At 37.0% G+C, this 23,765-nt stretch overlaps 1 protein-coding gene across 1 annotated transcript in view; it reads left to right on the top strand.

Moving 5' to 3' along the window:
• CSMD1 (CUB and Sushi multiple domains 1) overlaps positions 1-23,765 on the top strand; it is a 2,584,888-nt gene that overhangs the window by 2,379,048 nt on the left and 182,075 nt on the right. The window contains exon 49 of the mRNA XM_006895025.1: positions 22,754-22,945. Within this exon, the coding sequence (XP_006895087.1) occupies positions 22,754-22,945 (192 nt within the window). The remainder of the gene's footprint in view (positions 1-22,753; positions 22,946-23,765) is intronic.

Genomic DNA, 23,765 nt, shown 5'->3' with positions numbered 1-23,765 from the left:
CTTCACCATCCATCTTGATGCTGCCAATTGGTCCAGTGGTGAGAATCTTTATATCAATAATCTGCATTATGCTGATGACACAACTCTGCTTGCTGAAACTGAGGAGGACCTGAAGTGCCTGCTGCAGAGTGTCAAGGACTGCAGCCTGCAATATGGATTGAGGCTCAATGTCAAGAAGACAAAGATTCTCACCACTGGTGACTAAGATATAAACACATAATTTTCATTACCTCATTTACTTCATTTATTACTTTCTATTGTGATTTGTGTTAGATTATTCATTTACTATCTTATACTAAGCTTCAGATCACAAGGACCAGTGCCATGTCCTAGTAATATTTTCTATGCCATGGCTGCAAGTTCTACATCTTGCGTAGAATACATATTCACAGAATTTCTGGTAAATGAGTAAGGGAGTGTATATACTAACTTGTTCAATTTCTTTTGCTCTCTCTTGCCTGTCTACAGGCCTCTCATGAGCTTTCTCCGTGAAAATCAAGAGACTTGTGTACACCTGTCCTTTAAAGTCTCTATTAGTATCTCTGCTCAACCATAGCCAAGAACAAAAAATGCCAACTTGTGCTTCTTTAATTTATACTTCTAACATAATTGGCTCTTCATGTTGGAATTCAATAATGGAGTAATGGTCATTCTTTTTTTTTTCTTTCTTAACAAATATTAATTGTTTGTGAAGACATTGTCAGAACCAAACTCTAAGATAGGGTTAAACGTTTGGGTAGGCTTATTTTACACATTTGGATCACATAGCCCTTATGCTACAGATGCAAAAGTTCCTATATTGTCTGTGCTGCAAAATTCAGGAGGATACTGATTATGGAAAAATGATGAGTTTGTTTGACTCGTTGAACTTTTATATCCTATGAAGTAAGGGAACACAAATAAGGCACACTTTAATCAATCACTTCATTGATGAGAATATAATGCTAAGGAGTTTTTGTCTATGATTCTCAAAAGCTGTATTATATTTTAAATTTACAAGATTTTCAAGGAAAGTACAGTATTTATTATACAACCCAATGTTTAATAAGACGAACTTCCTACCTGTGACAGCACTGATTGGTTTCTTCATGACAAGCCTTTTATTTTTTTAAACTGGGACATGTTTCTCCAGATAGATTTCCAAAGTTCCAAATTCAAACTGTAAGTAATTTAGGAAAATATTATTTTATCATGTTTGCTATATAACAATCAATTATGCAAATAAAAATGATAAAAAATGGAATAGAAAAGTATAGATATAAGAGCCATACGTGAAATGAACTGGGTTGGTGGAGGGGTATTTTGAATCAGACAATCATATAATCTACTTCATCAGAAATGATAAGGTGAGGAAAAATGGAGTCATATACATAATTAAAAATATTATTTCTAGTCGATCTTGAAATACAATGATGTGAGTGACAGAATAATATCCATAAGAATACAAGAAAGAACTGTTAATACCATTATCTTTCCAATTTACACACCAACAACCAGATCAATAAAGGACGAAATGGCTGATTTCTATTTCCAGTCAGAAATTAATTGAACATGCAACCAAGATCCAGTAATAATAATGAGTGACTAGAATGCAAAAGGTGGGAACAGGGAAATTGACTGTGTGTATCACAACAAGCTATGGCTGACTCTGAGAAGAATGGGAATCCCAGAAAATTTGACTGTGCTAATGTGAAACCAAAGTACTGACAAGCAATGGTGTCTCTCTGGAGACTAAGGTGTGTCTGATACAGGCCATGGTCTTTGCAATCACTTGTTATGCATCAGAGAGTTGGACAATAACCAAGGAGGATAGAAGGAGAATTGATGCCTTTGAGCTGTGGTGCTGGAGAAGAGTATTAAGAATGCCATGGACTGCTAGGAAAACAAACAGATTTGTCCTGGAAAGGGTTAAACCAGGTGGCTCCTTGGAGGCAAGGATTCTGAGGCTCCGTCTAACATACTTTGGACATGTTGTGAGGAGAGACCGGTCCTTGGAGAAGGACATCATGCTTGGGAGGGTGGAGGGACAGCGCAGGAGAGGAAGGCCCTCTATGAGGTGGATTGATTCAGTGACTGGGATAATTAAGATGGGAGTGTCAGAGACAGTGCGATTGGCACAGGACAGAGCAGAGTTTAGGGCTGTTGTACATAGGGTCGCTATGAGTCGCATGTGACTCGACAGCACATAACAACAACAACAACAACAATGTGAAACCTATTTTTGTACCAAGAGGCAGTCTTCAGAACAGAGCAAGGAGACACTACATGGTTCAAAATCAAGAAGAGGGTCTATCTGGCTTGTATTTTGTCTACATACCTGTTCAATTGGTATGCAGCAGAGATCATCCAAGATGCTGGGCTGTATTAGGAGGATGTGGCATCAGAATTGGTGCAAGAGTCATAAACAACCTGCATTATGTGGATAACACAGCCCTGCTTGCTAAAACTGAGGAGGACCTGAGTGCTTGCTGCAGAAGGTCAAGTACTGCAGTCTTCATAATGGATTGAAGCTCAACATCAAGAAAACAAAGATACTCATCACTGGGCCAATTGTCAGCATCAGTATGGATGGTGAGGAGATTCAAATAGTTAACAGTTTTAGTTTACTTGGTTCTACAGTCAACACTCTTGGTAACAGCACCCAGGAAATCAAGACATGAATTGCATTGGGAAAATCCACTGTGAGGGACCTCTCAAGAGTACTGAAGTGCAACAACGTCAGGCTGGAGACTAAGGTGCGCCTGATCCAGGCTATAGTCTTTCCAATTATGTGCTATGCATCAGAGAGTTGGACAGTGAATAGGGATGATAGAAAGAGAATTGATGCCTTTGAGCTGTGGTGCTAGAGAAGAGTATTGACTATATCATGGACTGCTAAGAGAACAAACAGGTTTGTCTTAGAGAGGGTGAAGCCAGAATGATCCTTGGAGTGAAGGATTCTGAAGCTTTGTCTGACGTAATTTGGGCATGTTGAAAGGAGGGACTGGTCCTTGGAGAGGGACATCATGTTTGGAAAAGTGGAGGGATGGATCAGGAGAGGAAGACCTTCGATTCTGTGACTGGAGTGGTGGGAATGAGTGTGTTTGAGATGGTGAAATTGGCACAGGATAGAACAGCATTTAGGGCTCTTGTACCTAGAGCTGCTATGACTTGCAAGCGACTCGATGGCACATAACAACAACAACAATCACCTAACTTTGAAGGGACTAGGAAGCATTATGCTAGCTAAACCAATTTAGTCCCATAAGAACAAATATTGTGTAGGACCATTATTTATAGAGGGAGGATGAGGATCCAAGGAAGGAGGAGCAGAAGGGTAAGGATAGGCAAGGAGATGGGGCTAGGTTAGTTAATCATAGGATCGCACAATTTGATGGGTAAAGGCTGCGGTGGGTGAAACAAATCGAAAAGATCAGTGTGAAAAACCAATGTATATGAGCTTTGTAAATAAATGAGTATTTATATATGTGTGTGTGTGTGTGTGTACACCCTTTCCTGTATATTTTAATAAAAGATTTTCAGAAAAAGTGAGCTAATTTAATGTAGTAAATTGGTTTGCTACAATCAGGGAAGAAAAAAACAATGCTTTGTAATGAGTTGAAATTTATAATCCTGACAGAATTTTTTTTTCTATTCAATTAGGATTGTTAGTAAATTCATCTTTAATTCTTTAATAGTTTGTTAGGGGCACACTATTGCTGTTGTCATTGTTGTTGTGTACCATTGAGTCAGAACCAGCTCAAAGCTGATCCTCCAAAGGGTTTTCAGAGGCAGATAGTTGCACAGGAGGGATTGCTCGTCTTTCTCCCATGGAACAACAGATAGATTTGAACTGCTTTCTTTAGGATTGTAGTGTAGAACCTTGCCACTAGGTCTCTAGAGCAAGAAAAACTGGATATTAAAAGGGACTGAAACAATTTTCTGGCTGTAAAGTAGCTGATATGAATGGAAAAAATAAAAATTACATTGAAAGTGAATAATATGAAATGGTTTCTCTGTCCTGATATTCTCCTAAAATTTTATATTTATTATTCATCCCAAAATAGTCTTATGAGTTCATTCCAGGACTTCTTGTTAGGTGTCATTGAGTTGAGTAAGACCTACAGCAACCCCATGAACAGCAGATCTGAACTCCCTCCTATCCTGTTCCATCCTCACCATCTCGACATACTTGAACCCATTGCTGTTGTCACTGTGTCAATCCATCTGATTGAGGATCTTCCTCTATTTAACCAACCCTCCACCTTCCCAAGCATGATGTCCCTCTCCAACGAATAACCTCTTCTAGGAATATACCCAAAGACTGTGAGATGAAATGTTGTCTTCTTTGTCTTCAAGCAGGACACTGGCTATACCTTTTCCAAGACAATTATATTTGGTATTTGACAATCCATGGAATAGTCAGTACTTTTTCTCCAAAACCACAGTTCAAAGGCATCAGTCATGCTTATTTTAGTCTCCAAATAGTCATTATTGCTTCTGCTAATTTGGTAAGGTCCCCAATTGCAGAATTTCTCAGTGCAATATGTCTCCTGATCTCCTGACTGTTGGTACCAACAGATAAAACATACAAACTTTGTAAATTAAACAGTATATAATAAAAAAAACCTCACTGGTGTTACACAAATTTTATATTGTACCTTTATCCTGCTTTAAACTTTATTAATATAAGAAAGCACATTTGGTTTTGTGAAACCTGTATTGTATGATTCCTCAATGCAACTCTGTGACACATACCAGTATTGCCAAGTAGAAAGCCATACATTCATTTGTGAAATCTGTGTTGCATGAATTTTAAAATGCAGCTTTCTCCTGAAACTCAGTGTTTATATGAATGAAAGAATGCATCGTTTTGGAAAACCCATGTACGAATTTTCAACTGCAGTTTCTTCCTACACATCAATAATTTGAAATAGCAAACCATACATTGTTTCATGAAACCCATGTTGTACAGACTTTGAACTATAGCTCTGCCTTACATTTCAGTTTTTTCAATAGTAAAGAATACTTTTTTTTGGCAATAAACAACAGCAACCACAACAACCTAACAAAGAATCCCTAAACTTACCAAAAAAACCAAGAACTGTGCTCTTGCTCTGTTCAAATAAGATCTTCATAGTCTAGCATAAGGTTCTCGTGAGCACAATTGAGTGTTCTGGGATTCTCACTACATTTGCATAGTCAAAAAAGCATAAAAATATATTCTTCTGGTATTCTTATACTTAGTCTCAGTTGCAGGACTAGAAATAGATTATTTTTCTCATAGCCAGTTTAGACATACTATAAGTGATATGCTAAAATCACTGCATTAGTTATGAATATGAAGACCAGTTGTGAGAGTGATTAAATTGTTTACATCTAATGACATCAAGTCAAATTTTCCAAGTTTAATTAAGTATGCTCCAATTTAGTTTTATAATAAAAGGCACTAATTTATATTGAGCATGATGAGGGGATATTCGAAGTTAAAACAAACAAATGAATCCCTGCACCTAGGAGATCATTAGAACATCACAGAAGATTTATGGTAACTGTTTGTTAATTTATGAGAAGAAAGGCTGAAGGGCTGTATTAATGGTGGTCATATTGTTATTGCCTGAATATCTTAAACAAAACAGCTGTTCTCCTGCCTGCTTCACCACTGGCTAAGTAAGTCTATAATAAATCAGAATAACTCAAGGTAAAATTAAAGCCAATGTTTTTCAAGTAAAATATGAATTATTTTATCATCACTGAAAAACTGACCAGATCAAGTAATGTTCAAAATAACCTTATAAAAATCCTCTATCTAATTAACAAGACAGAGTAATGTTAAAAAAGGCTAAATATCTGATGATAACCATACAATTACTAAATGGCAGAGCCAGAATTTGTATCCTTAAAACTATTTCCCTGAGGTGATCTGAAATTAAATATAGCCTCTGAAATCTTAAAAATCAGGACATATTTTCACTAGGTGCCAGTGATAAGTACAACTTGTAGCAACCCTATGAGCAATAAATCTAAACCCTGTCCTATCCTTTGCTATATTCACAGTCTCTGACACAGTCAAGCCTGTTTCTGCAATTTTTGTCTCAATCCACCTGGTGTTTTTCTTCTTCACTGTTTCTCCATCTTTCTAATCTTGGTTTTGTCCAAAGAATATCCTTTCATGGCTACATGTCCAAAGTATGTGACATGAAGCTTTGTTATTTCTGCTTCCAAGGAACACTCTGGCTGCACCTTCTTCAACACACATATTTATTTGTTCTTTTGGCATTCCATGGAATCTTCAATGCTCTTTTTAAACAACATAGTTCAAAGGCATCAATTCTTCTGTCATCATTATTTATTGTCCAGATCTCAGATGCATAGCAAGTGATTGAAAAAACTGTGGCCTAAACAAGGCACATCTTAGTCCTCAAATTGACATTATTGCTACTCAATATTTTGGAGAGGTCTTTGACTCTCTTAACTGATGGAACCAAGTGGATTGGTTGTGAGCCCAAGTAAAATGCAGTCATTGACAGTGTGAATCTTTTTTCATCTATCATGATATTTCCTATTGGTCCATTGTAGAGTATATTTGTTTTCTTGCTACTGAGATGCAATCTATATTGAAGGCTGCAGTGTTTGACCTGTACCAAGCTTTATAATTCCTCTTCACTTTTCAGTAAGCAAAATGGTATCATTTGCATAACAAAGGTTAGGAAAAGTCTCTAAGCCAGATGCTGCTTTATTCTTCACAGAGCCCAGCTTTTTTAATAATTTGCTCATTATGCAGGTTAAATAGGTATGGAGAATGGAATAATCCTGACACACACATTTCTTAATTTTAAACCTTATAGTGTTCCTTTTCTGTCTTCTTGATCTAGTCAAGCCATGTTGTTCTTGTGGTGGTTGTGTGGCATAGAGTTGGAACCAACCCACAGCTGACCCTCTAGAAGATTCTGAGAGATGGTAGTAGCAGGGAAGGAGATTGTCCATCTTTTTCCCACAGAGCAGGTAGTGGATTCAAACTGCATGCCTTTGGGATTGCATGTCAGATTCTGACTTCTTTGTTGTCTTGTGCTATCAAGTTGGTTCCAACTCATAGAACCCCTAATGTAAAATAGCAGTGAACTCTGCTCTATCTTGAGTAACCTCATTTTCTCTGACACATTCTCATTACCCCAGTCACCGAGTCAATCCATCTCATCCAGGAGCTTCCTCTCTTGTACTGTCTTTACACCCTTCCAAGCATGATGTCCCTCTCTAAGAACTGGTCACTCCTTGCAACATGCTCAAACTATGTCAGTTGTTACTTCAGAATCCTTGCCTCCAAGGAATAGCTTGGTTTCTTTGTCTCCAAGATGAACCTGCTTGTTCTTCTGAGATTCCATGATATATTCAATACACTTCACCAGCACCACGACTCAAAGGCATCAATTCTTCTTCTATCATCCTTAATCATTATCCAGTTCTCTGACGTATAGCAAGCAATTTTGAAGACCATAGCTTGGATTAGGCACATCTTAGTTCCCAGACTGACATTATTACTCTTCAGTAATCTGAGGATGTCCCTGACAACAGATTTTCTCAAGGTAATTTGTCTTTTGATTCCCTGGATGCTGGTACCAAGAGTATTGATTATGGAGCCAAGCAAGCTGAAGCAGCGAACAATCTCAAACTAAAACTAAAAAAGGTTAAGACCTCAAGACTTAATAAAAATTTGACCTTGAGTTTATCCCATCTGAATTTCAAAACCATCTGAGGAACAGGTTTGATTGAGGACTTGAATATTAATGAGCAATGACCAGATAAGTTGTGGGAAGATATCAAGAATATCCAGTAAGAATGCAAAAGGTCACTACAAAGTAGAGGATGAAGAAAAGACCAAGGTGGATGTCAGAAGAGACTCTGAATATTGCATTAGGACACTGAAAAGCCAAAGCAAAGCTAAGAAACCAGGTAGTTAAGGAGCTGAGCAGAAGTTTGCAAAGGGCAGCTTGGGAAGACAAAGAAAAATTATAATGAAATATGCAAAGAGCTGGGGGCAGAAAATCAAAAGAGTCAAACTCTCAGCATTTCTTAAGCTGAAAGAACTGAATAACAAATCCAAACCTTGAGTTGAAATACTTAAGGATGTTTCAGCAGAATATTAAATGATCCAGAAAGTGTTAAAAGAAGATAGAAGGGGTATACAGAGTCACTATACTAAAAAGAATTTACTGACACAGAATAATTTAATGAAACAATGTATGATCAAGAGAGATGAAGGAGGAATATCAAGCTGCTCTGAAGAAATTGGTAAAATACAATTTCTCAAGAATAGACAGCATATTTCAACAAACAGACACTACCCAGGATGCCAAGATGTGCCAAGAAATCTGCAGGATAACTACCTGGCCAACTGACTGAATGAGATCCATACTTGTTCTTGTTACAAAGAGAAAAAAGAAAAAAAGTGACCCAACAGAGTGTGATGATTACCTAACAATGTGATTAATATCATATGCAAGCAAAATTCTGCTTGATAGTATAAAAAATACTGAAACATTACAACAGAAAAGTATCAGGTATACAGGCTAGGTTCGGAAGAAGTTGTGACACTAGGGATATTATAGTCAATGTTAGATATATCTTGGAAGAAAGCACAGAGTACTATTGGAATGTCTATCTGTGTTTCATTGACTATGCAAAGGCATTTCACTCTGTGGATCACAATAAACTATGGACTAACACCGAGAAGAATGGGCACGCCAAAACACTTGACTGTGCTTATGTGAAACTTGGACCAGGAGGAAGTTGTCAAAACAGAACAAGAAAACACTGCATGGTTCAAATTCAGCAAATGTGTACTCCAGGGATGCATCCTATCTCCATACCTTTTCAATCTATGAAGAACACATCATCTGGGAGACTGGGCTTTATGAGGAGGAATGTGGCATCAGAATTGAATGAAGACTCATCACCAACCTGTATTATGCAGATAAACAACCTTGGTTACTGAAACTAAGGAGGGCCAGGAACATTTTCTGCAGAAAGTCAAGGACTGCAGTCTTCTATATAGACTGAAACTCAACATCAAGAAAACAAAGATTCTCACCACTGGGCTGATTGGTAGCCTCATGAAAGATATTGAAGATCTTACCACTAGGCCACCATAATTTAGCTTAATTAATATAGAGCATTTGTCTTGATATTTTTGTTCTGCCCATAATGGATTAAATTGACAGTAACATCATGAAAGAGTAGGTAATACATTTAAAGGACAGTAAGTCTATGCTAATGGATGAGGAGTGAATTGGAAAAGGTAATATGAGAACAGTTGTTCAACCTAGATAATATAATCAAGGTAACTGAATTTCCATATTGTTGTTGTTCTTGTTGTTGTTGTTATGTGCGGTCGAGTCGTTTGCGACTCATAGCGACCCTATGTACAACAGCCCTAAACCCTGCTCTATCCTGTGCCAATCTCATTGCCTCTGACACACCCATTCCGATTACCTCAGTCACTGAATCAATCTACCTCATAGAGGGTCTTCCCCTCCTGTGCTGTCCCTCCACTCTGCCCAGCATGATGTCCCTCGCTAAAGACCTGTCTCTCCTTACAACATGTCCAAAGCATGTCAGACGAAGCCCCAGAATCCTTGCCTCCAAGAAGCAGCCTGGTTTAACCCTTTCTAGGATGAATCTATTTGTTTTCTTGGCAGTCCATGGTACATTCAATACTCTTCTCCAGCACCACAGCTCAAAGGTGTCAATTCTCCTTCTATCCTCCCTAGTCATTGTCCAACTCTCTGATGCATAACAAGTGATTGCAAAAACCATGGCCTGTATCAGGCGCACCTTAGTCCCAGAGAGACACCGTTGCTCTTGAGTACTTTAGAGAGGTCCCTAACAGCAGACTTTCCCAACGCAATACGTTTTTTGATTTCCTGGCTACTGGTGCCAAGAGTGTTAGAACTTGTTAAGTTGGTGTATGTATTAAAAATTCTTTAGAATGGCCTTTGCACTCTATAAAAACAGAATAAAATTGTTCCAAAATGTGTATTTTCCTTAAGTTACTAGAACCCATTGGCTATCTAATCTATTCCAACCCGTAGTAACCCCATACATCTCAAGGATGAACTATGTTCCATAGAATTTACAATGATTGCCTTTTTGGAAGTGGGTAAAAGAACATTCATCTTTCACTAAGGAAACAAGAGGATCTAAGGGTAATTGGTAGATGGACTTCTTTCTAACAAACAGCTACATCACCTAAACCTGCACTTTTAAAAAACAATTTGTGTTAATCAACTTGGTATGACCATTTATTTACCTAAAGCCAATATTGTTAACTGACCAAAAATTATTTTAAGAGAAATAGTTATCTTTTTACATTTTCAAGATTGATCACATTTACAGAGCAGTCTCTAAAAATTATTCATTTGATGGTTTTACTTCCCTAGTTTACAGTCATCATTGATTTAATTTTGACAAATATATCCAGTGTAAACTTATTTAGTAATAAATTGGATAAAAATATTCTTGCATTTTTGCTGTCAAAGACAGTATCTAAATTGGAGAAACACAATAGAGCCAGAGACTCTAATTCATTTGAAGTGATCCTTGGCCCACTTGTTTGTCTATGAAATGCGAATAACAATAGCACCACATTCCTGTCAAAGGATATCTGATTATCAACTTACTATATAAACTCAAAGGTACACTATGAAGAAAATATTTTTTTAAAAAAAATTAAACCACTAGAAAAATAAATAACTAAGAATTCAAGTCACTACAATAGCTGTAGTGTAGCAGCTATTTTGCGTCTAGTTGATTTTGGACACTTGAGGAATGCTGGCATGTACTTGGAAAAAGCCCAAGTGAATTCTGGTCCAAGATATTTTTGCTGATAAGAATGAAATGTTTTCTTTTATAAAGTCAGTACTGTAGCAGTGAGGTTACTTTATGTTGACTTCTGATTGTAATGTAACTTTCTTTCTGGAGTCTAGGGGGAAATATATATGCTCCTTCCAATGGATTCTGAATGGCAAGGGCAGCCCTAAGAAAAATGTGAAGCAGCCAAACATTCTTTCCAAGGCTGTACTTTCCTTTTTCAAATGCCCTTAGCTTATTTAAGTTTTTTCTTCCGTGATATTCTGCTCACTTCCCCTACTCCCAGATTCAGTCTTCATGTATCCTACCATCTTCCATATGCCTTAGCACTACCTTGTTCTGAAAACTTATTATAAATTTATTATGTATAATGTAATAAAATGAAAATGTTTTATATACAATTTTAAATTACTCATTAATAAGCATTGAATTCTATATGTTTTATGTTATAGATACTTCTTTAATGTAGGAGATATTTTAATCTACATACACCCTTTATGGTCTCTAAAAATGTCTCTATGTTGTAGATGTGTGGGAAGATTTAAAAAAAGGTAAGGATGAAACATAAGGACTCTTGTTTTTCTAAATAATTCCACTAGCCTATTATACAGTATTAATATAACTTTTCATACTTTTAAGTGTTTTAATTATGTAACAGTTAATGTCTACAAACATACATTTGTACCATAAATAAAATATTTTTTCCTTGGCTTTAAGTTTAAATATTTCAAACTTTTGATATTTTTCTAAAAATTGAAAGAGTAGTTTTACTGTTGTTAACATTCCTAAGATTCTTAGATTAATGACTTGTTGTTCTTTGAGCAGCATTAATTTGTAGAAAGTCTGGAAACTATAAATTAAAGAAAAGGATTAAAAGTACCTGTGATGTCACCCATAAATATGGGTGTCAGAAGAGACTCTGAAAATTCCTCTAGATTATTCAAAAGCTAAACAGAGGAAAGAGATACATAAGTAAAAGAATTGAACAGAGATTTCAAAGGGCAGCTCCAGAAGACAGAGGAAAGGACTAAAGCACAATACTCAAAGAGCTGAAGCTGTACAATAAAAAGGCAAGAATTCACTTGGCATTTCTCAAGCTGAGTTAAGTGAAACACAAAATCTTGCTCCAATACTGAGAGCTGCTATGAGCAAAATCTTGAGTGATTCAGGAAGAATCAAAAGAAGATGGAAGGAATACAGAAGCACTATACCAAAAAGAATTGGTTGACAAATATTTTAGGCAGTCACATATGATCAAAAGTCAATTTTTATTATTGTAGTTGCTATGTGTCTTTGAGTTGCCTGTGACTCGTAGCGACCCTATGTATAACAGCCCTAAACCCTACTCTATCCTGTGCCAAACTTATTATCTCTGACATACCTACCCCCACTGCCCAAGTCACTGAATCAATCCATCTCATCGAGTGTCTTCCTCTCTTCCATTGTCCCTCCACCATCCCAAGCATGATACCCCTCTTTAAGGACTGGTCCTGCCTTGCAACCTGTCTAAAATATGTCAGACTAAGCTTCAGAATTCCTGCCTTCAAAGAAAAGCCACGTCTCACTATCTCTAGGATGAACCTGTTTGTTCTCTTAGCAGTTCATGAAATATTCACTACTGTTCTCCAGCTCCACAGCTCAGAGGCATCAATTCCTTTATCATTCCAAGTCATTGTCCAGCTTTCTAATGCATAACAAGTATTACCACAACTATGGCCTGGATCAGATACATCTTAGTGTCCGGACTGACATCATTGCTCTTCAATACTTTGGAGAAGTCAATTATAATGAAGGAAAAAGTTCAAGCTGCCCCGAAGGCATCAGCAATCAATAAATCAATCAATAAATAAATGATAGAGAGAGAAGAGAAGAATGAGGAGGAGGAGAAAAGGAAAGGAAAAGAGAGAGGAAGGGAGGCAGGCAGGCAGGGAAGCAAGCCAGCCTTAAGAACTGATGAGATAGCAATTGACATGTTTTCAACTAACAAATGTAACCCTGGATCTGGTCAAAAGTCTGTGCCAGGAAATTGGGACCATGATTACCTGGCCAAATGATTGAAAGAGATCTACACATGTATCAAGAAAGATAATTCAACAGAATGTGGAAATTCTCAAACAATATTATTAATATTACATGCAATCAAAATATTGTTTTATGCCATGCAAAAGTGGCTAGAACAGTTCATCAACAGAGAACTGACAGAAATTCAAGCTGGGTTTTGTAGAGAATGTGGCACAAGATATATCATTGTTGATGTCAATAGGATTCTGAGTGAAAGCAGACAGTCCCAAAAGAATTTGTGTTTTATTGATGTTGCAAATGTGTTTGACTGTATAGATCATAACAAATTATGGCTAACACTGAGAAAAAAGGTAATAAGAGAACATTTAATTATGATCATAAGAAATCTGTACCAGAACCAGGGAGCTTTTGTCTGAGCAGAGCAAGGGAACACTATCAACCACTACAACATTCAATATGGATTACATCTCAACCTCAAGAAGACAAAAATCCTCACCACTGGATCAATGGGCAACATCATTATAGACAGAGAGCCCACTGAAATTTTATCTCACTTTGATCCACAATTAGCACTCTTTCTACCAGCAGTCAGGAGATCAGGAGATGTATTGCATTGGGAAAGTAGTCTGCTCTCAGGGACCTCACTAAAGTATTTAGAAATAATGATATCAATCTGAAGACTAAGGTGCATCTGATTAAGGACATGATCATTTCAATCACTTTCTATGCATCTGATAAGAATGACAGAGAAGAATTGATAGTTCTCTGTTGTGTTGTGGGAGAAAACTTGTGGAGGTGAGGAAGGCAAAGCTTTGTCTCCTATACTTTGGGCACATTGCTAGGAGGAGCTGTTCTTTGGAAAGAAACATGCTCAAAAAGATGAAGGGTGAGTAAAAGAAAGGAAGATTCTCAATGAGATAGACTAACACAGAGACTGTTACAATAGACTTAAAGGTGTAAGAGATGATGTAAAAAAAGAGTAATGGCTACATATGGTTGGTCTTATCTGACCTTTATCAACATCACAGAGTTAGATTACCCTACCCACAGCATCCATAATACATAACCAATTCCCATAAAGTTAGACATATGTCCCATGCTCCCATATCTCTTTATACTCATCTCAATAGCAACCTTAGTGCTTTGGTAGGCCCAAAATTTAGTGTGATAGCTCACAGACCACACAGTGATACTGGGAAAAGAAAAAGGTATAATTTATATTAATAATGGAATGTAATCAAGACCTCCCAAAATGTGCATGCAAACACTTTAGCTTTATGCCTTGTGGTATTCTCAAATTCTCAGTCTTAATAATATTGCTTTTCTTTCTCACTTGCCCAACAAGGTCTTCAGTCCTGCCATTATTGGCTCTACACAGCCACCCAATGAAGTTCTCTGTCCTTCCAATCCTGGCTTTCCCCACTTTTCCAAAGTCACATCTCTTGTGATTTCTCCAGGGCTCCTACTGTGGTCCCAATGTGTGTCTTGCAATTTTATGCCTCCTCTTCACCAGGGTGGGACAAGGAAGGCCTCTTTATTCTTTTCTGATGGAGAGGATTCTAATTCTTCTGGCTAGAGGTATCATATTTATTGGTTAGACTAGCCAATCCTCTTGTAGATTGTTGAGACAAGCCAAACCTCTTGTGGAATGGTAGATAGCCAATCCCTTGTGGGTAAGCTAAGAATCATCAATCTAATATTCCTGCCCATCTACATAGCAAAGTCAAGTTGTTGTTGTTATGTGCTGCTGAGTCACTAGCAACACATAGTGATGCTATGTTGAACAGTTCTGAACCCTGCTCTATCCTGAGCCAACCTTATTGTCTCTGATACACCTACTCTAATTACCATAGTCACTGAGTCAATCAATCTCATTGAGGGTCTTTGATTCTTGCGCTGTATCTCCACCTTCACAAGTATGATGTCCCTTTGCAAGCACTGGTATCTCCTTGCAACATGCCCAAGTTATGTAAGACAGAACTTCAGAAGACTTGTCTCCAAGGAGCAGGCTGATTTCACCTCTTCAGGACAAACCTATTTGTTCTGTTAGTACATTCAGTACTCTTCTCCAGCAAGCTCAAAGGCGTATTTTCTCCTTCTATCATCTCTTGTCGTTGTCAGATGCATAGACAGTAATTGCAAAAAATATGGCCTGGATCAGGTGCACCTTAGTCTCTAGATTGACATCATTGCTTTTTAGTACTCTACTGAAGTCCCTGACAGCAGACTTTTCTAATGTAAGTGGTCTTTTGATTTCCAAGCTATTGGTACCAAGAGTGTTGATTGTATAGCCGAGCATACTAAAACTGTTTACAATCTCAAACTCTTCAACCTCTATCATGATATGTTGCCAATTAGCCCTGTGGTGATCTTTGTTTTCTTAATATTGATCTTCAAGGAATGGCTGGATAAATCATATTTAAAGATAAACTCTATAGATGATGAATATGGCATCAGAGTTGATATAACGACATCTAAAAACAATAAAAATATCATGTGTTTGAGGCAATCTTACCAATTCCCATTCATTTAACCATTTTTTAAAGGTTAGTGGCTATAGTCGTGGTGTGAGCGCAGGAATCTTGGCAAGCTTTTGAAGTCGAGTGCTTTTCTGGGCATGTGTTTGACGTACAGGTTTGCTCTGTCCCCCGGGGCGAGGCAAGCCAGGCTTAGCCTAGGGTTTGAGGCAGGAGGCGGCCTTAAGCCCAAAGGGCCCTCGGGCCTGCAGCCCTCCAGCCTGGTTCAAATTTTTTTCCTGTCAAACATTCTTCTAGATGGTATAGCACTGGTCTGTGCATTGCTGTAGAGAGGTAACTTGTGGTTGCTGTGATGCTAAAGACTGTGACAGTGATGTGCCAATCGTGGTAATGGGTATCCATGGTGGACAGTGTTGGCTGGAGCTTCCTGACTAAAAAAAGCCTGGACGCAGGAGTGGCATCCGCTTCCGAAATGGCTTGCCTCCAGAAACTTTATGTACGAACAGTGCTCAGGGCGTTTGTTCATAGGGTCGCTATGAGTCTTCTACGACTTGAAGGCACCAAACAACAACAACAACAACAATCTTTATTTTATACATCACTGTAATGTCAGTGTTTTCATTATACACACACAGACAGTATACATTGTAGAATTGTGTGTCCATTGAGAGCTAAGTATTCTATCAAACAAAGCTCTTAAAAGATATTTATTTATACTCTTTACTCTGGTCATGAAATATTTGATATAATATATGCCTTGAAGAACATCTTGAAGAAGATACAGTCGTAGTGCTCCTTGATGGCAATGATGGTTAAGCTTTGTCTCACATACTTTGGGCTTACAAGCTTGGAAAGGTGGAGTTATAGTGAAGGAGAGGAAGATTCTCAGCCAGGTAGATTGGCACATTGACTGCAGCAATGGGGTTGAGTGTGTCAGAGATTGTGAGGACGGCACAGGATAGAAGAGTTGAGATATGTCATTAAAAGGGTTACTATATGTACTTGGGGCGGTTGAAGGGTTGTGGGGGGATTGTGTACCAGGGAAGGAGTGTTTCTTTTACTTTTGAAAGAGAGGAGCGAACGGGGGCGGGGGGGGGGTGCGTTGGAGGGATGGGCGGGGAGAGAAGTGCAGCAATGAATGAATGGAAATCCAAAATCTCTGTAAATGCTCATTAAAATTATTAAAACAAACAAAAAGGGTTACTATAAGTTGTACTTGACTCAATGGCACCTAACAACAACAGTATGCCTTAGAAGTAAGAGTGCATCAGGCTTAGAAAAGAAATGAAATTTAAAAAGCAGTAACTTGACAATTCAGAGAAACACAATTAATATTGTTAAGAGCCAGCTGACATAAAATCTCTTTCAATTCACGGTGACCTCAGATGTTTTAGAGTAGAAATATATTCTATAGGGTTTTTAGTGGCTGTGATAGCCAGGCATTTCTTCCAAAGCACTTCTGTGTTAAATAAAATTTTAGCACCTTAGGTAACTATTTGCAACACCAAGGTCCTCCTTGTACATATTATAAAATATTGAGAAGAATTGTACTGGTGTGTCTTAGAAGACTGAATCCTAAGAAACTTGCAACATTTTCTTTGTACCCAAAGAGCATACTTTTAACTATGCAAACTTTTTGCAAGATGTCTGTGAGCAAAATTAGCTTTAAGAAAAGCACCCTCCAAGTCCAATTGACAGCGCAGGAGGGGAAGGCCCTCTATAAGGTGGATTGATTCAGTGACTGGGGTAATCGGGATGGGAGTGTCAGAGACAGTGCAATTGGCCCAGGACAGAGCTGAGTTTAGGGCTTTTGTACATAGGATCGCTGTGAGTCGCAAATGACTCGACAGCACATAACAACAACAACAACAAGTATACATTTGTGTATATATCATGTACACTATTCTATGTTGCTGTGTACCTTTCAGTTAGAACTGACCATAGTAGAACTGCAAACAGGTTTTCAAAGGCAGTAATCACACAGGAGAAAATTCCCTGTCTTTCTCCTTCAGAGCAACTAGTAGATTTAAAATGTGAGCCTTTGGGATTTCAGTGTAGATCCTTACCACTAAGCCACCAGAGCTCCATGCACTATTTTATGTTGTTGTTATGTGCTGTCAAGTCACTTCCTACTCACAGTGACCCTATTTACAACAGTTCTGAACATTGCTCTATCTTGAGTCAACCTCACCGTCTGTGACATGACTATGTCCAATTACCCAAGTCACTGAGTCTATGCATCTCATCTAGAGTCTTCCTCTTTTGTGCTATTCCTCCACCCTTCCAAGCATAGTAAACTCTTATTCCTTAGTGATAAGAAGTTTTGCTGCCAAGTCAAGCTTACGGTCTCTGAAAAGCCCTTGGAGCATCTTTTGTGAATTGATTCCTACTTTACAGTATATGTGATGTTTTCTTAAGTTGTCTTGACATTACATTAGCCTTGCTGGTCTCCAGCTATTTTAAATGTGGACACATAGTCTTGCAAATTATCTACAACTATAAGACTAGTATAAGAGAGAATGTTTTCCACTCTGTAGAGCAAGGCCCAGCAATGATGGTGGTAGAGAGATTGTGAAGAAACTGTGGTATTGCTTGAAAGAGACTGTGGAAAGGTGCATTATGAGGCTTCTTACATTTTACTGGCCACAGTCAATGGCTTTGCTTGCGAGGTGATTAAAGGAGAAGCTGACTTTTATCTACTGCTCTGAGGTAAACCTTATAGGATGATTGAGGAAACCAGAAGCTTCTTGAATGAATGTTGCTGAACTGAAAGTAGATCTTTTACTAATTAAGAAATTGTGCTTTGTTGCTAATCTGACTTGGGACTGTTGGATTAAATCTGGATATACATGGTGAAATATCCTTTGCTTCTCCTACTCCCCATTCTATTTTCCTAATAAGCCCCACCTTCAATATCACAACTGTGAGTAAAGTCTGTGAGTCAACAGTGAATATCAAATCCAGTGATTAGTGGAAATAGGTGCAGGAGCATGGAGGTGGCATGTCTGAACTAGAAGCTCTCTATTTTTTGGTATGGATATTATTGATGAGAACAAGTTCCCCTTTATGAAGATGGGAGAAGTAAGACTCAGCCATTCCCATGCTGCATCTGGTCCTTTTAGAATTCAATTCAGAATTCAATTCATTGTTTCAAACTCATAGGACTATGGCTTAGTTTTGTGAATATGGGACTTGGGAAGATGTACAGTTAAAATGGTTATTGTTTATTTCTATAAAGTATGTGTGTCTGTGTGCATGTACAATTCAAAATGTTAATTTTGCTTGTACTAGAATGAAAAAAAAGTAAGTTGAGAAGCTGCTTCAGGGCCTCAGACCAAAAAAGTACAGAATAAAGTTGAAAGAATTAATTCCTTAACAGGTTTATGGGTTAAGGAATTTGTTTCTTTAACTTTATGAATATTGCTGTTTCTGGGTTTGTTGCAGTTTTTATTTATTTACACAGTAATGTTAAGTTGTATAAAGGACTAAAGTTTGTGTTTATTTAAAAGATACTGGATTTTATTAGATTGAGATATTTATTTTATAGATTGTGGAAAATATATACCTGATGGTTATGGATGTAACAAATGTTAATAAATACTGGATGTTATAATGATGGGACATATTGTAATTTAGAGAACAAAATTAAGCCAGTTGAATATGAACTGGAAATTCAAAAAAGGGAAGGAAACATTGCCCTAGAAGAATGTTTATGGTAAGTAGTAAAATTCGGTAGAGTGTGGAGCTTAGCCTAAGAAACAGTAAGGCCCACCTAGTACTCTGAAGAAAGTTACATTTTATAGAAAAGAGAGATTGCCAATGAACCAAAAAAACCCGAAAGCTGAAAAGTATACTTAACTCATGATGACCACCTGGGTCTACTTGACGAGATAAAGAGAGAAATATCATAACTTCTTTCCAGGACTTCAAAGTTAAAGGAATCTGGAGAGTGTGCTCAACTTGCAGTGACCACCTGTGTCCCCTTGAAGAGCGGCAGTGAAAGATACACAAAATTGATGAGACAAGCTGAATTTAGACTTGTTTTAGCACTGTCCATCTACCATGATGAATGGATAAATGAAGGAGGGTTGCTGGCGCAGGGAGTCCTGAGGATCCCTGATATGTTAATTTGGCCCATATCAGGCTAAAGTTGAGTAAGGAAATAAGCTGATCTGAAATACAGGAAGAAGTGTGGACTCCTGAGTTTTTGGCTTATTTGGACCTAGCTGGAGATGTGATGACCAGAACTCAACTCATTACATGAGCTAGTGTTGATTGCTATGACCTGATTGATTGGTCTGCAGTGGATCTTTCTTCATAGATGTAGATTCAAGTTTAATAGAAGATGCTTAAAAAAAAAAAAAAGAAGGCATGTTTGTTTCCTTAGAGTACTGGTTTGATAGACTGGGCAAATAAGAAATTTATTTACTTTAAATAGGGGGCTTACACACAAGGTATAAAGTAACTGGCTTGCATATTTCTCTAAATATAGATAATGGTAAGGGAAAGGCTGATCTTTCAGATAAGGTGAAATAATGACTGGAAATGTCATCATGAATGTTATAATGATGCAACATACTGAATTTTTAAGGAAAAAATTAAACCAGTTGAATATTAATTGGAAACAAAAAGGGGGGAAAGTGCCCTAATAATAAGCTGTGGTGTTAGCTTAAAAATTGTTTTTTTACCATTAAATCCAGCTATCTGATGCACAGCAAGTAATTGCAAAGAACATGGCCTGAATCAGACACACCTTAGTTTCTAGACTGACATCATTGCTTCTCAGAATTATGGAGAGGTCACTAACAGCAGATTTCCCAGTGCAATTCGTCTTTTGATATCCTAACTGCTGGTGCCAAGGATGTTGATTGTGGAATTGAGCAAGCTGTAATTATTAGCAACCCCAATCTCTTCACCATCTCTTTACCATTTGCAAATGCAAATTCAGTTGGTTTTGTACACCAATTCTCTCAGATCATCTTTCAAAATATTAAATAAAATAAATATCAGTACAATCTTAAGAACCTACCAAGCCCTAGAAAAAGGACAAGGTATTACTATAAATTTTATATAATTATTATATCATTTATTATATATAATTTATAAATATATAATTATTTCTAATAACATAATAATATTATAAAATATTATTTTGTATCTTCAGTTTCTGTTTATATTCCTTACATTACTCAGTTACTTTGGATTTTTTTTACCCCTTCTGTCATCACACTTTCTAAACAATATACCAACACATAAATGCATATATATAGTTGTATTAGTTACTGTGATGGATTTTTGATAGTGAAACTTCATTAAAGAGGTGCCTCTTAACTTTGAAAAGGCTCAGAAAAAGTCACACAATTTAAGTATTATTATTCTTTTCAGAAAAATAGATACAAACTCTCAGTAAGCCCCCCAATTAAGTCATTTTTCTATTTTCATCTTATTTATAAAATTCTTCACGTTCACTTAGATGCATTGTCCGGCTAATACTATTGCAATGGCCACTGTTGCTAATGGTTTTCAATTGTTACAGCTTCTGTTTATTAAGTAAGTACAATAACTTTTAAAAAATACTTTTTTTATTATTAAGAATGTTGTTATTACATTGTAAAAGTTTATTAAGCACTCTGCTGATAATTATATAGTTGCTACTTTCAACTAGTAGATCTATGGGAGTGAAGACCTGCAGGTCTGATTCAGTATGGGTCCCAGTCAATTACACAGCATATAACAATATTTTAGGCTTTTCCCTAGTGCATAAATATATTTCTTCATTTAAAAATTGTAATATTTTTTTCCTGGAATGTGTGCATCTGATTTGTGTGATTATATTTCCAATTATATACAGAGTTTCTATGGGAGTTTTATAGAAATTAATTCAGCTACTTTTTTATTTATTATTAATTTCAATGAAAATTTACAGAGACTTTGGATTTCCTTTTATTCATTGTTGCACTTTTCTGCCCTCCCAACCCTCCCCGCTAGTACACTACCCTCTTGGAAGTAAAAGAAAAATTCTTGCATTGTTTTACAATCCCTCCCCCCAGGTCCACTCCACTATGCAGCCTTCACTCTGGACTCCTGTCATGACAAAAATACATAATCACATATCCCTTTTAACCAATTTTCTCCCCCATCTGTTTCAATGCAGTATATACATAATTGAACCCACCGTTCTCAGTGTCTCCCCAACCCCGAGGTCAGTCCTGTTTCACAACAGTGGCACCATGAAGTATTTGTCCTTTTGTGACTGAGATACTTCACTCAGCATAATGTCCTCCAGGCTCACCTATTTTGAATAATATTGCATGAGTTCCTTGTTTTTCAATGCAGCATAATATTCCATCATGTAAATATACCACAGTCATACCGCCTTCCACAGTTGTTGCACTATTGTACACTCCCACCAACAGTGAATAAGGGTTCCAGTTTCTCCACAACCTCGCCAGCATTTGTTGCTTGCTGTTCTGTTAAATTTTGCTATTCTGACTGGGGTGAGATGATATCTTATAGTTGTTTTGATTTGCATCTCTCTTAGAGCTAGGGATTTTGAACATTTCTTCATGTGCTTGTTAGCCATCTGAATGTCTTCTTTGGTGAAGTGTCTATTCATATCCTGTGCCCATTTTTCTATTGGATTATTTACCTTTATCTTCTTGTGGTGCTCAAGTATTTTATAAATTCTGGATATAAGTTCCTTATCCAATATGTCATTACCAAATACTTTTTCCCAGTCTTTGGCTTCCCTTTCTACCCTGTTGGAGAAACTTTTGGATGTGCATAGGGATTTGATTCTTAGAAGATCCCATTCATCTATTTTATCCTTTCCTGGTTGTAGGTGTTTCAGGTAATGCAGCTAGTTTTTAAAAATAGTGTACACACTTGTTTTCAGCTATTCAATTACTATCCCAAGTTTTAGAGGATACTGAGACAAGAAAACATAAGACTTTAATATACAGGAAGTCATTTATGTGGCGAAATGTGTCATAGGTTCCAAGTGAACTGTAAACCTCTGTGTAAGTTGTCACTCTTTTAAGGCTCAGTCTGACTATAAGATTTCTACAGAAACTGTTCCGAGACCATACAATATTATTTTACATATGTGCAACTATTGGATAGCAAAGAAAGTCATTTATGTGGTGAAAGGTGTCATAGGTTCCAAGTGAACTGTAAACCTCTGTGTAAGGTGTCACTCTTTTAAGGCTCAGTCTGACTATAAGATTTCTAGAGAAACTGTTCCGAGACCATACAATATATTTTACATATGTGCAACTATTGGATAGCAAAGAAAACCAGCTTGATGCACAACAAAATTTGTTTTACATGTAACAGGCAGGACCTTACCATTAAAACTGTCAGTTGATTTCTTGAGAAAAATGATGATGATAAATCTATTTCTCCTCTAGCCATTACTTGTCCTAGTATCGAAGCTCAACTCTCAGAACATGTCATCTGGAGATTGGTTTCGGGATCTTTGAATGAATATGGAGCTCAAGTAGTGCTGAGCTGCAGTCCTGGTTATTACTTGGATGGGAGGAGGCTCGTCCAGTGCCAAGCTAATGGAACGTGGACCATAGAAGAGAGGCCAAGTTGTAATGGTAAGTAACACATGATATTCCCAGTTAGGATCATACTGTTTACTGATTCCATTTTACTATACCCCATTTTAAAGTATTATAATCAGTCAAACTCTTTTATCTTAACCACATAATGGATAAGTATTTTTATGTGACATGACTGCTTAATTAGATGGGCAATGTTACTTTTCCTCATTAATGATTATATTTTCTAAAATTTCAAGCATCAGTATCCAAATGTTAAATCAGCTTTATATGTTGATTTTTTTAGCTTTATATATTTAAATGCATCTGTATCTAGATGGATAGATAGATAGTTGATAGACAAATAGATTTATAAGACATAGGTATACATATGTTGTTCTTAAGTGCTATTGAGTCAACTATGACTCACTGTCAGCCCTATGAACAGGACATCAGAACCTTGTCCTCTCTTATACAATCATTCTCTCTGCCTTACTTAAGCTCAGTTTTGCGTTCACTGTATCATTTCATCTTATGAAGGGTTTTCCACTCTTTCATGTACCATTTATATCTCTCATCATGGTGTTCCTTATCAAGATAGATAGATAGATAGGTAGGTAGATAGATAGATAGATAGATAAACTGTTTTAAAAAGAGTGAAAGAACACTTTAAAGGATGAAATTTACACAGGATTAGCTTTAAAGGATATATCCCTACACAGTATTGTATATATTATATATTTATTATATATTCTATATTATACAATATGTTCTATATTCTGTATTTTGTATTCTATATTCTATATATATGTTGTTGCATTGTTGTTGTTGTTAATTGTTGTCGCGTTGAGTGTGACTCGTAGTGACTCTATGAACA

Source organism: Elephantulus edwardii, unplaced genomic scaffold (genome assembly GCF_000299155.1).
Source record: "Elephantulus edwardii isolate Elephantulus edwardi_28Jun2011 unplaced genomic scaffold, EleEdw1.0 scaffold00154, whole genome shotgun sequence".
Classification (NCBI taxonomy): Eukaryota; Metazoa; Chordata; class Mammalia; order Macroscelidea; family Macroscelididae; genus Elephantulus; species Elephantulus edwardii.
This window is presented reverse-complemented; position numbering and strand designations above follow the sequence as displayed.